Source organism: Staurois parvus, unplaced genomic scaffold (assembly GCF_062004578.1).
Source record: "Staurois parvus isolate SC_StPar_1 unplaced genomic scaffold, SC_StPar_1.0 ptg001862l, whole genome shotgun sequence".
NCBI lineage: Eukaryota > Metazoa > Chordata > Amphibia > Anura > Ranidae > Staurois > Staurois parvus.
In genome coordinates, this window is record NW_028319658.1 from 253,474 (window position 1) to 267,934 (window position 14,461).

The window sequence follows — 14,461 nt, forward strand, 5'->3', positions numbered from 1 at the left end:
TGCTAGAAGTATCTCATTTTATCTCTCATATGGTTTTATTGTCCATACAAATATGCAGAGCACTCTGGTTAAAGTGCTGATGTGCAGACACTGCATCCAACAAGTGCCTGGACCATCTGTTGTTCCAGGAACAATGTCTTTATGACATTTTTATAAGTGGGGGAAGGTTTATTTCTTTCAGGTCCTTCAGTAGCTTGCCCTTTAGGTGCAGAGAATGCCCTTTTCAGGAATACAGACTAAACTCTCATTAACAGTGTTCCCTCCGCTCCTCGCCTTCTCCCTTCCTGTTTTACCGCACAGACTATCAAACCTCCTCCTGCATCCAAGGATCTTGCCCTAGCTCCTTTACCAGTTTGCTATTCGGATTTAAGAACTGTATCACCACCTCTCACATTGAAGTTGTTGGTCCATTCTTGGAAATTAAAGTCCAACAGTTTTGTGTTGGTATCAGTCAGACCTTCTATCCCTCTGTCACTTTCCACTCTGAACTTCAATGTCAGTCAGGATGTGTACTCACTGTTTACTGTCCTCCTGGTAGCAGTAAAACCAGATGGTGAAGACTTTCTGCAACCCTTACTAGACTCCAACAAAAGGATTTTATGGGGAGTACAGCAATCCTATTGCCATTTCTGCTATTATTTTTAAAAGATGTTTGTTAATTGGATTTCATGCTAACTCTATGGTTTCAATACTGGGAGTCACTACCCAGGAAAAATAATGAAGATCGGAAATTCAGATCTAATTTAATGCATTTGTGTAGATGGTAGGAGACATGGAAAGCTCTAGAGGCATGAGCAGCTAAACTTTTCAGAAGCACATTAACAACGGCCTCCATGTTTTTCTCATAACAGTTCTCCTTTACAATACTTATATTCCAGTGATGTAAACAAGAGCGCAGCAAAGCTTGTAGTCTACGCTGAATATACTCAAGGGTGAGTGACAAAACTACAAGATGACAACAGCTCCATACCCACGGCGCAGGTCAGCTTCCCTGTCCTTTCTTGCAGCAGCCGCACGATCTGAGCCTTCTGGGTGGGAGCACAGCGACAACACACGACAGCAGGGCATTGACAGGCCAATTCCATAAATTCGTATTCATAATACTTCAGACACACCTGCAGGACAAATGGAATAAGGATAAAGACTAACAGCCATATGTTACAATCTCCTTTAGATTGATCAGCAAACATGAGAACCTACCTAACTAACCCATTAGATTTAAATCTAATCAGGGAGGGATCTCACATTTCATAATTGATATGTTGGAAAATCTCTGACACTCATTATTGCACCTCTATACACAGGCCAGTCATAACATGTGCGGTTACCAGGCACCATATTTCCCAGCTTACTCTTTAAAGTGACTGAGAAAAACAAATCCAAAAGCTTAAAAAAAATGTCCTCTGCTTATAGAATCTTCACTTGATTGCTGAGTAAAGCCACCCAAAAGATATTCATTTCTGACACGGTTGTGTTGGATACCTGCTTCTGCTGTGGTTCCCCCTGGGTCATTACAGTGTCCCATAGTGACGTAGTTGGCAAGAGAACCAGAGAACATTCTATATAAAGTGTCTCCTTTACCAGAGCTCTGTAGTACACGTCCTGTATAAATACCTCTAAGGAGTCCCCAGATATAACCAAGGCGCAGTCGTGCTTTCTCCTAAATGCATTTAGCTCCAGGTGGGCTTCTCCTCTGTTTGTGACCTGCAATAGTACAAAGTATATCTGTTAAATCTCTGGCTACAATAGTTCTTTATAATATTTCCATACCCCATGTCCTTTCCTGGGATACTCACAGATCGGAATATGTGTATGTCCTGGTTTCTGGTCACCAAATGTGCATTCTTCGCTGTGCAGGTTGCGGTCTCTAACTTGTCCCCAGTCAGCATCCAGACCTGAAGGCAACAAAGAAATCTGTTATTGGTGAAGATGTGATTTCCATCTTAAAAACGTGAAAATATTCATGAAGATTATAGTTCACACTTTACAATTTCCTGCTATAGATGTGAATGGCATTTATATTATTTTAATATATTAATTGACACTTCCTAGATGCACAAACTCGCCTACCCTTCGCTCTATTGCTGCTTGGATGGTTACTTGTTAATATAGAGGGACATGTTACTTACTGTACTTCTTTTCTTCCCATATGATAGCACTGTTTGTTCGACTTGGTGCAATAATCACAGGAGTATTTGTAATCAACATGAACATGTAGGCTATCACAGCACTATGACCAGTCACTTTATTTGCATACCTTCATGCCGGCGTTCCGTAACGTCTCCAGAGTAGGGCGGACATCAGCTTGCAGTTGGTCTTCTACTCCAGTCAGACACAGCAGCTCCATTTCCATTTCCAGGCTCTCTATCACGGTGGCCACTTTCAGTGAGCGGTCATGAACACTAAGTTTCGCCTGAACATAACGTGCCTGAACAAAAAAACAGAAACCTCGAGATCAGGTTAATAAATCTATTACTGATAAAACTGGCCAATCTGAGACTAAAGCCGGCTATAGATGGATCGAATCTTGGCAGGTTCAGCAGGGACTGGACGAGATTCGATCCATCTATGGGCAGGCTGGTGGTACCCAAATTAATCCATCTTTCGATCTAAAGACAGCATATTGGATTTTTCTACATATGATGACTGCAGATGTCTATTATAGCTAGCAGTAATCATTGCGTTCTGCCGGCCAGGAAGGCTCCCTGCTGGCAGAACACAGTAGCGCTGCAGGAGGGATTCCCCCACCAATACTGACTATGTTGATGGGGAAATGAGCAATTGGCAGAAGGAAAAAGAAAAATTGCATCATCTTCGGCTTGCACCTATTGTGACAGGGCAAAAGCAGCAACTTGGAGTTTAGTACCCAACTACTAGAATCATTTGCATTCCAGTGCCAAAGCAGAAAATGCCAGAAATCTAGAAGAACAAATTACATTTTGCTGCTTAAGTCTGAAAACATAATGAACTCCTCCAGTTTTCTAGACCCTGACCTTAGAATCCAAATTGCAAAGTCTGGAAATAATAGGTCCTGATCTGGTTCCTTAAAAGAGGTTTAAATCCTTTTTTAAAATACGCTCTGACTTCAACAATCGCTGCGACTTATAAGCCACCCACTCTGTGGACACAAGTCCAGTGTCAGGTTTGCAGATAGAGATTCACTGCGACTGAGCAGGCATTGTGATGTCCTTGTGTGTGCTGTGCAGTGTACACATCCCAGTGACATGATAGCTCTTGGGGGACAAAAACTAGCTTTTGGCAAGAATTATCCAATGTGGCCTACAGAGTTTTCTTCCCCAGGGTTCATCAACTAGGGCTTTGAACACCGCCCAGTCCAAAATCTATACAGACACAATTGGAGATGCCTGTTCGGTGATGACCTGATATCTTAAAGTATCTTTAAAATCAAAACTTACCATATGCGTCCCATTGGGGAGACTTCCTTTCATTTCTAGTCACATAGACACAATAGGAAGTGAGAGAAAATGTCTCCAAAAACATCCCATCTGAGACAGAGGTCAGCACAAGTGTCCACATTGGAAGATTTCCCCTCTCTTCCTGTTCTAGTGACAACACAGATTTTGGATTTTCCTTCACTTTCAGTCTGGGTGACTTCGGTCACCAGAACAAACAGAGAGGGTGAATCTCTCCAGCACAGACATAGCAATGACACCTACCAGGTTTGTTTTCCCTTCCCTACGCTTTTCATAACTAATAAAAGAAAGTTTTTTGGCTTTAGAAACACTTTTACAACTTTTCTACCCATCCCGACACTCTGTCTTAGTTTTCCTATGAATTATGTGCATTCATACATAGCGTAGAGGTCACCTAAAAGCATTAAAATCTCTTGTGCTGAACCTGTATTGATGCCCACAATAACGTTCCACATAAAGACAGCAGATCGGAACTTTTAGTAGAAATATAAGCCTAATTTCTAGAGACAAGGTCTGCGTTTGCATCAGCCTGGCACTCTGAGCCATCTTACCTCGAAATCCTGATATTGCTCCTCCGTCAGGGACTTTTTGGCCACAACTAAGACCCGGAGCCCTTCTCGAGCCATATTGCCGCACTGAGGAAAACAGATTCAGGTCAGAAGCTAACCATTACAGTACTTATAGCGTACCTGATACATAGGTCATGTTCTTAACCACTTCCTGTCCGGACACTTTCACCCCCTTCCTGTCCAGGGCAATTTTTAGCTTTCAGCGCTATCACACTTTGAATGACAATTGCGCGGTCATGCAATACTGTACCCATATGAATTTTTTACCATTTTTTTGAGACAGATAAAGCTTTATTTTGGTGGTATTTATTCACCGCTGGGATTTTTATTTTTTTTACTATGTAAATGAAAAAGTTAAAAAAATTTTGAAAAAAAGTGTTTTTTTAAATAAAATTTTGCAAATAAATAATATTTCATCATAAATCTTAGCCAAAATGTATTCCGTTATTTTTTTAGTAAAAAAAAAAAAATCCAAATTAGTTTTATAACCAAAAATTATAATTTTTAAACATTTTTTTTTTACATTTTATTTTATTTTTTTTATATTATTATTTTTTATTTATTTTTTTTTTTTTACATACTGTCACCCTAGCAGTACACTGTCACCATGGTGACACTGTACTACTTGTGGAGGGTGATGAAGATTTTTTTTTTTTTTTTTACACCGATTGCTTTTACACTCATATAGGATGTAAAAGCAATCATTTCTCTTTCTCTCTGTCTGCATTCTTGCAGTCATTGAGAATTACTGAGTGAGCTGTGAGTGGTCACAGCTTGTCACATGGTACAAGGCTGTTGTGAATAGCCTTGTACCATGTGACCTCTGTGATCATTCACAGATTTCACACATAGTAAGCAATGATGTCACAAGTGACATCTTGCTTACTACTTTGCATGTGATCACTGATTCGCCAATCAGTGATCACATGATCGGGACCTCGTACAGAGGTCCCGTCCGACGATCGGTGTTTCACTGTGTCCGGAGGACACAGCGGGCACCGGATCGCGGTGGTGCGCACTCCCAGGGAGCGCGCACAGCTAGAAAAGGCAGGTGCTGTTTATGGACGGCAACCCGACCCTGGACTGCCACCGCCCTGCCGTTTATAAACAGCAGGCTGACGGCAAGAGGTTAAAGCTGAACTCCAGCCAAAATCTAAGTTGACACATTTGCACTTTATAAATTAATGACCCTTAATGCAACCTCTCCCATGTCTGCCTGTTGCATTCTTGTTTAAAACTTTACCCACACAGAGCTGAAAGTGCTTCAGGTGCTGAAACTTCCATTCCTGCTGGAGTGCTCACTCGCCATCCACAAAACATCTTGCATTTTTTCAATAAATACAAGTTGCTCTGTGATTGAAGGCGGTCGTGATCTCCCCTTCTCCAATCACAGAGCACCTTGCATTTATTGAAGAGAATGCAAGAAGTTCTGTGAATGGCTGGAATGCAGAACTCCTAGTGGGCCTGTAGGTCTCAGCGATGGAAGTCGGGCTGAATCGTTGACAGCAGCTTGCAGTCCTAAAATAATCATTTCTGTAATCTTTTGTCCTAGAAAAAGGCAATGGTTGGCAAATGTGCAGTTCATCGTAAAGAAATCATGGTAAGGAAAGGCAGACATTCTGTCGTTCATAAGAAGAGTAGAGATTGTTTTAGATTTGCTTGCTCATCTCCACAGATGAGGGTTGGGAGCATGCACACCTAGAAGGATGCTGGAGTTGAAATAACCACTTACACCGACCAATCATAATATTATGATCACTGACTGGTAAAGTGGAGAACATTGATTATCTTGGTAAAATGGCATCTGAAAGTGGGTGGGATATATAAGGCAGCATGTGAACATGTTGTCCATGAAGTTTATGTGTTGAAAGCAGAAAAAATGGGCAATGTAGTTTGTTGTGTGGGGCTGTGTAGCCGCAGACCAATCAGGGTGCCCGTGCTGACCCATGTCCACAGCCAAAAGTGACTACATTTGGCACGTGAGCATCAGAACTGGACCACAGAGCAATGGAAGAAGGTGGCCTCAACTGATGAATCACATTTTCTTTTACATCATGTGGATGGCTGCGTGTGTGTTTGTGTCGCTTACCTAGCGAAGAGATGGAACCAGGATGCAGTATGAGAAGAAGACAAGCTGGCAAAGGCAGTGTGATGCTGTGGCCAATGTTCTGCTGGGAAAACCTTGGGTCCTGCTATTCATGTGGATGGTTGGGTGCCTCACTTACCTAGAGAAGTGTTGGCACCGGGATGCACTATGGGAAAAATGCAAGCCAGCAAAGGCAGTGTGATGCTTTGGCCAATGTTCTTCTGGGAAACCTCGAGTCCTGCTATTCATGTGGATGGTCGGGTGCATCACTTACCTGGAGAAGAGTTGGCATCAGGATGCAGTATGGGAAGAAGACAAGCTGGCAGAGGCAGTGTGATGGCTTGGCCAATGTTCTCCTGGGAAACCTTCGGTCCTGCTATCCATGTGGATGGTCGGGTGCATCACTTACCTGGAGAAGAGTTGGCACTGGGATGCAGTATGGAAAGAAGGCAAGCCGGCGAAGGCAGTGCGATGCTTTGGGCAATGTTCTGCTGGGAAACCTTAGGTCCGGCCATTCATGTGGTTGTTACTTTGACAAGTAACACCTACCTAAACTTCGTTGGTGACCAAGTCCACCCCTTCATGGACCCAGTATTCCTTGATGGCAGTGGCCTCTTTCAGCAGAATAATGTGCCCTTCTACTCATCAAAAATGGTTCAAGAATGGTCTGAGTAACATGACGACAAGGTTAAGGTGTTAACTTCCAAATTCTCGAGATCTCAATGCTTTGAGAATCTGTGGGATGTGCTGAAAAAACATGTCCTATCCATGGAGGACCCACCTCGCAACTTGAAGGATCTGCTACTAACGGCTTGGTGTCAGATACCAAAGCATACCTTTAGAGGTCTACTGCGTTCATGCAGGGCTGTTTGAAAGCAAAAGGAGGACCTATTCAATATTAGGTGGGACATCATAATCTTATGACTGATCGATGTATGTGCTTGAAGATATGCCAAATTCTGACCCTGCATGTGGTCTCCCATCTTCTGACTGTGTACAGTCAGACATTTGACAGAATAGCAACATCCTGACTTCAGCTTTCATGACCAATCAAATATGTGTTGTTAAACAGATCCAACTCTTACCTCTTCCTCCAGCCAATCATTGTACTGCACAATTCCTGCCATCACCACATCTGCCCCCTTCATGTAGAATGTGATTTCCCCTGTGGAGTCTTCCTGGATTGAAAAAAGAAAAAAAAAAACAGCACACAAGGAGGCTTAAATATGAGAAATTAATTTTAGTACACATGGCATTATACACACCATCTTTAGGGACAGACATATGGAGAGAAAAAAAAAGTTACATATCAGGGACACCATTGTTGTTACCTGCAGTCTCTGACCCAACCTGCTTTTTTTTTCCTCTCTGTGACTTCCTCTGGCTAGCAGGATTATAAAACCATAAACATCACTCCCAATTGTTAATCACAGGTCTGGGGGGGGATCCCAGACCAGCTTTGGGCAGGAAAATTGAAAGAATGAAAATCATCAATGATCTGCCAGGTTTTTATAAGGCTCAGGTATAGGTGTAAAATCCATAGCGAGAACCTAATTCCTGGCAACAAGAGCATCCTTCTGAGATAAAGAGAACATTAAAGTGTTACTAAACCCAGAATCCTTCATCCACTATATCTGGTTCCCCATAGTACAGTACACAGAACATGCAAATGCAATTATTTCAGTCAATATAAACTGCTAAATACCTTTTCTCATCAGCCGTATATAGCAGTCTTGTGATGTCTATCAGTGTCCAGCACAGCACTGGTTAAAGCTTATAGGAGAAATTTCCATTCTCCACTGATTGTCCTATGAGGCTGCATAACCCCTGACCCTCTGTCTGGACAGCGCTGCTTGGCCCTGTGCTGATCACATACACCCTCCCAAGAAAAAAAAAACTCTCCAGCAATACACAACAGCTGGCCCCCAATGCTCTGTTCTGTCAGCAGATGAACTGGGGACAGTAAAAGGGGAGGATCAGAGAAGACAGGATCAAACAGCCTTTTTACACAATGCGAAAGATTAACCCCTTAGATTCCACAGTGCGTATAACCAGCGTGCTTTACTGCATATACAGACTGATTGTAATGTTGTGGGTTTAGCAACACTTTAAAGCAAATCTTGAAAGACCCATGAGGGCTGCTATAGTCAAAGGCTTGTTCCAGGTACCAAGAGAGTAAACCTGAAACCCAGGAAACTAGCATTTTCAGAATTAGAAGTATAGAAGTAGCCTCTATGTCTCTTCTGAAAAGGTTTAACCCCACCCCACCCTCCCCCCAATATCAACAAGTATTATTCATTAGAGACAAGAAGACATTAAAGTCTATTAGGCATTGTATGTATGAATATAAGTTAGGGACCTTAGATTGTACACCCCTTGAGGGTTAGGGACCTTAGATTGTACGCCCCTTGAGGGTTAGGGACCTTAGATTGTACGCCCCTTGAGGGTTAGGGACCTTAGATTGTACGCCCCTTGAGGGTTAGGGACCTTAGATTGTACGCCCCTTGAGGGTTAGGGACCTTAGATTGTACGCCCCTTGAGGGTTAGGGACCTTAGATTGTACGCCCCTTGAGGGTTAGGGACCTTAGATTGTACGTCCCTTGAGGGTTAGAAACCTTAGATTGTACACCCCTTGAGGGTTAGGGACCTTAGATTGTACACCCCTTGAGGGTTAGGGACCTTAGATTGTACACCCCTTGAGGGTTAGAGACCTTAGATTGTACACCCCTTGAGGGTTAGGGACTGATGTGAATTTACAATATCTATGTAAAGAGCTGTGTAACTTGACAACTCTATATAAGTACCTGAAATAAAAAAAAAATAAAACTGCATTTTGGCGGCACAGTGGCTAAATGGTTAGCACTTCCGCCTGGCAGTACTCGGGTCATTGGTTCGAATCCCAACCACGGCACCACCTGCCTGGAGTTTGCATGTTCACCCTGTTTCCTCTGGGTACTCCCGTTTCCTCCCACACTCCAAAGACATGCTGCTAGGCAGGGGCGGACTGACCATTTGGAAACTCGGGCACTGCCCTAGGGACCGGTGTCAGTAGGGGGCACCATGAGATGCCCCTGGTACCTTTTTCATAGGGTTTTTTGAGTTTGGGCAAGGACACAGGGGCCCCATGATCCCCAATTGCCCGGGGGGGCCCCATGAGTTGTCAGTTCGCCCCTGCTGGTAGGTGAATTGGTTCCTGTCTGAATTGTCCCTAGTATGTGTATGTATGAATGTGAGTTAGGGACCTTAGATTGTACACCCCTTGAGGGTTAGGGTCTTCGATTGTACACCCCTTGAGGGTTAGGGACCTTAGATTGTACGCCCCTTGAGGGTTAGGGACCTTAGATTGTACGCCCCTTGAGGGTTAGGGACCTTAGATTGTACGCCCCTTGAGGGTTAGGGACCTTAGATTGTACGCCCCTTGAGGGTTAGGGACCTTAGATTGTACGCCCCTTGAGGGTTAGGGACCTTAGATTGTACGCCCCTTGAGGGTTAGGGACCTTAGATTGTACACCCCTTGAGGGTTAGGGACCTTAGATTGTACACCCCTTGAGGGTTAGGGACCTTAGATTGTACACCCCTTGAGGGTTAGGGACCTTAGATTGTACGCCCCTTGAGGGTTAGGGACTGATGTGAATGTACAATATATATGTAAAGTTCTGCGTAAATCGACGGCGCTATATAAGTACCTGAAATAAATAAATTGATGGAATATAGGCCCCACACTTCTACAACGCCCATCACCTATTGTAGAATGATCTAAATGGTCGTCAAGGACATTCCAAAATTTTCCAATTGAGCCCCAGAGGTGCCGTCCTCTACATACCAGAGTAGAGATGGCATATATGGTATTTTAATTAGGGATGCAGTGTTTATGTACAATGCACCACACAAGCCATTGTTTCCAGATAAGAGGCGAGAAGGTTACTGCTGGTGTAATCAGCCGTTAAATAGCTGTTATTATTGAAGGTGTTTAATGACATGTATGTAGGAAATGGCGCGCAGGGCCAGTTTCCTGAGCATTATTGCTGCCCCAGAAAGCCTCACGAGCTGCTCCAACATAAATAGCATGTCAGCAGACCCTTGCGTGAGTCACTTCCTCCTCTGGGGTTCAGGGGCAGGTTAGAACTTTCTCATGTTTACAAAGTATCACAACATCAAACCGTGTAAAAGTACACCTATTCTATAAAAATAACACTCCTCCTCCTAAAAAAACATGTTCAAGATATTGTCAACATTAGGAGTGGTAAGCAACCACTTCCCACTCCCTGCAGTGATTGGTCCTCCGGGGTCGCCATTTGCTTCATCCTTTCATTACAAATGGCTATGCTGTTACAGTGGTCACATGATTGGGAGGCAGTCCCAGCAGCTACCAATCATTAGTGGGAACCGAGAGCTGGTCCTGGCAGTTTGGCCTCCGTGCACACTCTCAGTATAGACACATTGGCCACCAATCAATGCATATGAGCAGCACATGGGCATTAACACCCACCTTTTTGCCGCTGCACATTTGTGTTATGCAGGCAGCAACAGGTAAAAATATTTGCTATAGCACATGTGCCAAATATAAGGCCCGCAGGCAGAATCCAGCCCACCAGGCCATTTCATATGGCCTCGCCCTCGGGGCTTATTTTCAGCCTGAATATGGCAGAACTCCATTCCACCACCTCCAGCTCTCACCGTTCACTCCCCCTTTCCACTCTCACTTGTAAGCATTGAAGCATTCTGAGTCTACAAGAACAGCATTCCTTTCAGCGGCTCTTGGCTCTCACAGATTCCTGCCTGCCCTATACGCACTTATGGCGAAAACAGATGACAACCAATGATCTCCCTACAAGTGAGAGAGGCAGCAAAGCCTTCACTGCCAGGAGGTACTAGAGCCGGGCCAGAGAGGGCTGTGGAGGGAGATATGTGCTGAGGTGGGAGATGGGAAGAGAGGTGCACAGGTCACAGTCGAAAAGTAGGAGTGGAAGAGAGATGTGGACAGCCTGTGAAAGAGAGGTGAACCCTGCACTCTATGCATAATGCACTTCTAAACTCTCCACTCTGTATGCACCGCACTCCTAAACTCTCCACTCTGTATGTACCGCACTCCTAAACTCTCCACTCTGTATGCACCGCACTCCTAAACTCTCCACTCTGTATGCACCGCACTCCTAAACTCTCCACTCTGTATGTACCGCACTCCTAAACTCTCCACTCTGTATGCACCGCACTCCTAAACTCTCCACTCTGTATGTACCGCACTCCTAAACTCTCCACTCTGTATGCACCGCACTCCTAAACTCTCCACTCTGTATGCACCGCACTCCTAAACTCTCCACTCTGTATGCACCGCACTCCTAAACTCTCCACTCTGTATGCACCGCACTCCTAAACTCTGCACTCTGTATGTACCGCACTCCTAAACTCTGCACTCTGCATGCACCGCACTCCTAAACTCTCCACTCTGTATGCACCGCACTCCTAAACTCTCCACTCTGCATGCACCGCACTCCTAAACTCTCCACTCTGCATGCACCGCACTCCTAAACTCTCCACTCTGCATGCACCGCACTCCTAAACTCTGCATGCACCGCACTCCTAAACTCTGCATGCACCGCACTCCTAAACTCTGCATGCACCGCACTCCTAAACTCTGCATGCACCGCACTCCTAAACTCTGCATGCACCGCACTCCTAAACTCTGCATGCACCGCACTCCTAAACTCTGCACTCTCTATGCACCGCACTCCCGAACCCTGTACGTAGCGCACTCCCGAACCCTGTATGTAGCGCACTCCCGAACCCTGTACGTAGCGCACTCCCGAACCCTGTACGTAGCGCACTCCCGAACCCTGTACGTAGCGCACTCCCGAACCCTGTACGTAGCGCACTCCCGAACCCTGTACGTAGCGCACTCCCGAACTCTGCATTCTGTACGTAATGCACTCTGAACTCTGTACGCCACATGCTCCTGAACTCTATACACAAGGCTTTCCTGAATTCTGCACGCCACGTACTCCTGAACTCTGCATTCTATTACCCAACGTACTCCTGAACTCTGAATTCTGTTACTCAACGTACCCTTGAACTCTGCACTCTGTACACCACGTACCCCTGAACTCTGCACTCTGTACACCACGTACCCCTGAACTCTGCACTCTGTACACCACGTACCCCTGAACTCTGCACACCACGTACCCCTGAACTCTGCACACCACGTACCCCTGAACTCTGCACACCACGTACCCCTGAACTCTGCACACCACGTACCCCTGAACTCTGCACACCACGTACCCCTGAACTCTGCACACCACGTACCCCTGAACTCTGCACACCACGTACCCCTGAACTCTGCACACCACGTACCCCTGAACTCTGCACACCACGTACCCCTGAACTCTGCACACCACGTACCCCTGAACTCTGCACACCACGTACCCCTGAACTCTGCACACCACGTACCCCTGAACTCTGCACTCTGTACACCACGTACCCCTGAACTCTGCACTCTGTACACCACGTACCCCTGAACTCTGCACTCTGTACACCACGTACCCCTGAACTCTGCACTCTGTGTGTAATGGATCCCTAAAACCCTGCACTTTGTACACAGCTCACCCCTAAAATCTGCATCCTATACATAGCGCTCTGTGCCAGTCTGCACCTTCTGTTCATAGCGCTGCAATGGTTACACATCAGCCCTTTGAGGGACACCATAATGCTGATGTGACCTGCGATGAAGTGGAATTTGACACCGCTGTGCTACAGTGTTATGTATTAAAAAAAAACAATTATGCAGTATGGAATTTCTACTCATAATAAAAATACAATAATTTATTAAAACAACTTTCCAAATCAATGCTTTACATATCCAAAAAATGGAATGAAAATAATTTTGGTATTCTAAGCAGATTTTGTTCTGTAAACAAACACATACTACAGAAATCTGTCTAATTCCCCGCACGTGAAGAGCTTTGACCAAATAAAATCACTTACCCGGACAATGATCCCCATCCTCTTGCTTTCATAGGTGAAAGGGAATATCTGAAGGATGGTGAAATTCATGATCTGGCCACCTGGTGTCCTCAGCTGCGTGGAGGATTGGTCTCTTCCCACCAGCGTCAGGCCCACACTTTCTGTCCATTGTACCAGGGCCACCTAGGTGCAGGAGAGGTCAAAGGTCACTGCAGGGGTCAGCGAAGGTATACAGGCTATGAAATACATCCTTATTATGGGACATAACCGGCAACAATACTGGATTGTTTGTAAGGGATTGCTTATGATATTTAAGAAATCACTGGCTAAGAAAAAATATTTTCTGTGTTTGATTTGGGTCCTTTTTTTTTTTTTTTTTTTTAGGTATTTATTAGAGAGAATGTGCAGACTTTCATTTCTGACCCCTTTCTGAAAATGCTAGTTTGCCTGGCTGTCTCTGATCTATATCCAGATATTTTGAATGATGGATCTGGAATGAGCATGCAAAAAAAAAAGTCACAACCCTGCATTTGCACAGTCAGTGCAGTGACACAATAAATAGAAATAAAGGAGCAGAGAGGAATTATAACCCGTCAGGTTTTATTTTGCTGCGTGTATCCACATTAGACAGATCCACTCTCTCTATTAGTTCGGGTTACCTTTATCACTGAGAGCAAAAGAAAATCTCAAATTTTGGGTTGTCACCAGAACAGGAATAGAGAAGAAATCTTCCAATGGAGACACTAGTTCCGGTGGCCTAAGGTATTCCCTTGAAGAAATTTCTCCTCACTCCTGGTTGTGGCTTTGGGGCAGGAAGTGAAGGTACATCTCCCCAATGGGACACAGGTGGGAAAAAGTTCTGGTGACAACCAATTCCCTCTCGCTTCCCTTTTTGGCTATGAGATAGGAAGTGGAGGGAAATGGAGAGGAAGTGAAAAGAAATCTTCCCAGTGGAACTTGACAAGAGTTTGAAACCTTCCTAAAGCAGGGTATATACACAGTTATTTGTTTTTTTTTTGCAAAAAACTGACAGATCCCCTCATCAACACAAGCAATGTGGATGCAGGGATACTGTGTGCCAACGGAGGGACTCCACCCAAAATCCTACTGAGCTTCACACTCTCCAAAGGTTTTACTTTTAGTTCTACTTTAAAGTGATGGGCTCAGCCCCGCCCCCGATCCCTCCTCTTGGCCCACCATAGCAAGCTGCTTGCTATAGGGGTACTTGTATGGGCTCACTCCAGAGCCGCCTGTGTGTTTCCATAGACACAGCTCAACCCCGCCCTCCCCACTGGCTGTGACTGGTTCCCACTGCTGTCCATGAACCAATGGGGAGGGAGAGAGAACGTCTGCACTCACGGATCAAGTTCAGGTAAGTATAAGGAGGTTGCGGGGGAAGGGGGGTCTGGAGGGTG

The 14,461-nt window shown here is 44.9% G+C and overlaps 1 protein-coding gene across 1 annotated transcript in view; it reads right to left on the minus strand.

Annotated features, from left to right (window-relative positions):
* The window catches only part of ATP9A (ATPase phospholipid transporting 9A), a 101,007-nt gene that overhangs the window by 30,038 nt on the left and 56,508 nt on the right, over positions 1–14,461 (minus strand). The window contains exons 15-21 of the mRNA XM_089664234.1: positions 13,068–13,229; positions 7,175–7,267; positions 3,986–4,069; positions 2,258–2,428; positions 1,797–1,895; positions 1,615–1,704; positions 971–1,115 (exon numbers count right to left, since the gene is read on the minus strand). Coding sequence (XP_089520360.1) covers positions 971–1,115; positions 1,615–1,704; positions 1,797–1,895; positions 2,258–2,428; positions 3,986–4,069; positions 7,175–7,267; positions 13,068–13,229 — 844 coding nt within the window. The remainder of the gene's footprint in view (positions 1–970; positions 1,116–1,614; positions 1,705–1,796; positions 1,896–2,257; positions 2,429–3,985; positions 4,070–7,174; positions 7,268–13,067; positions 13,230–14,461) is intronic.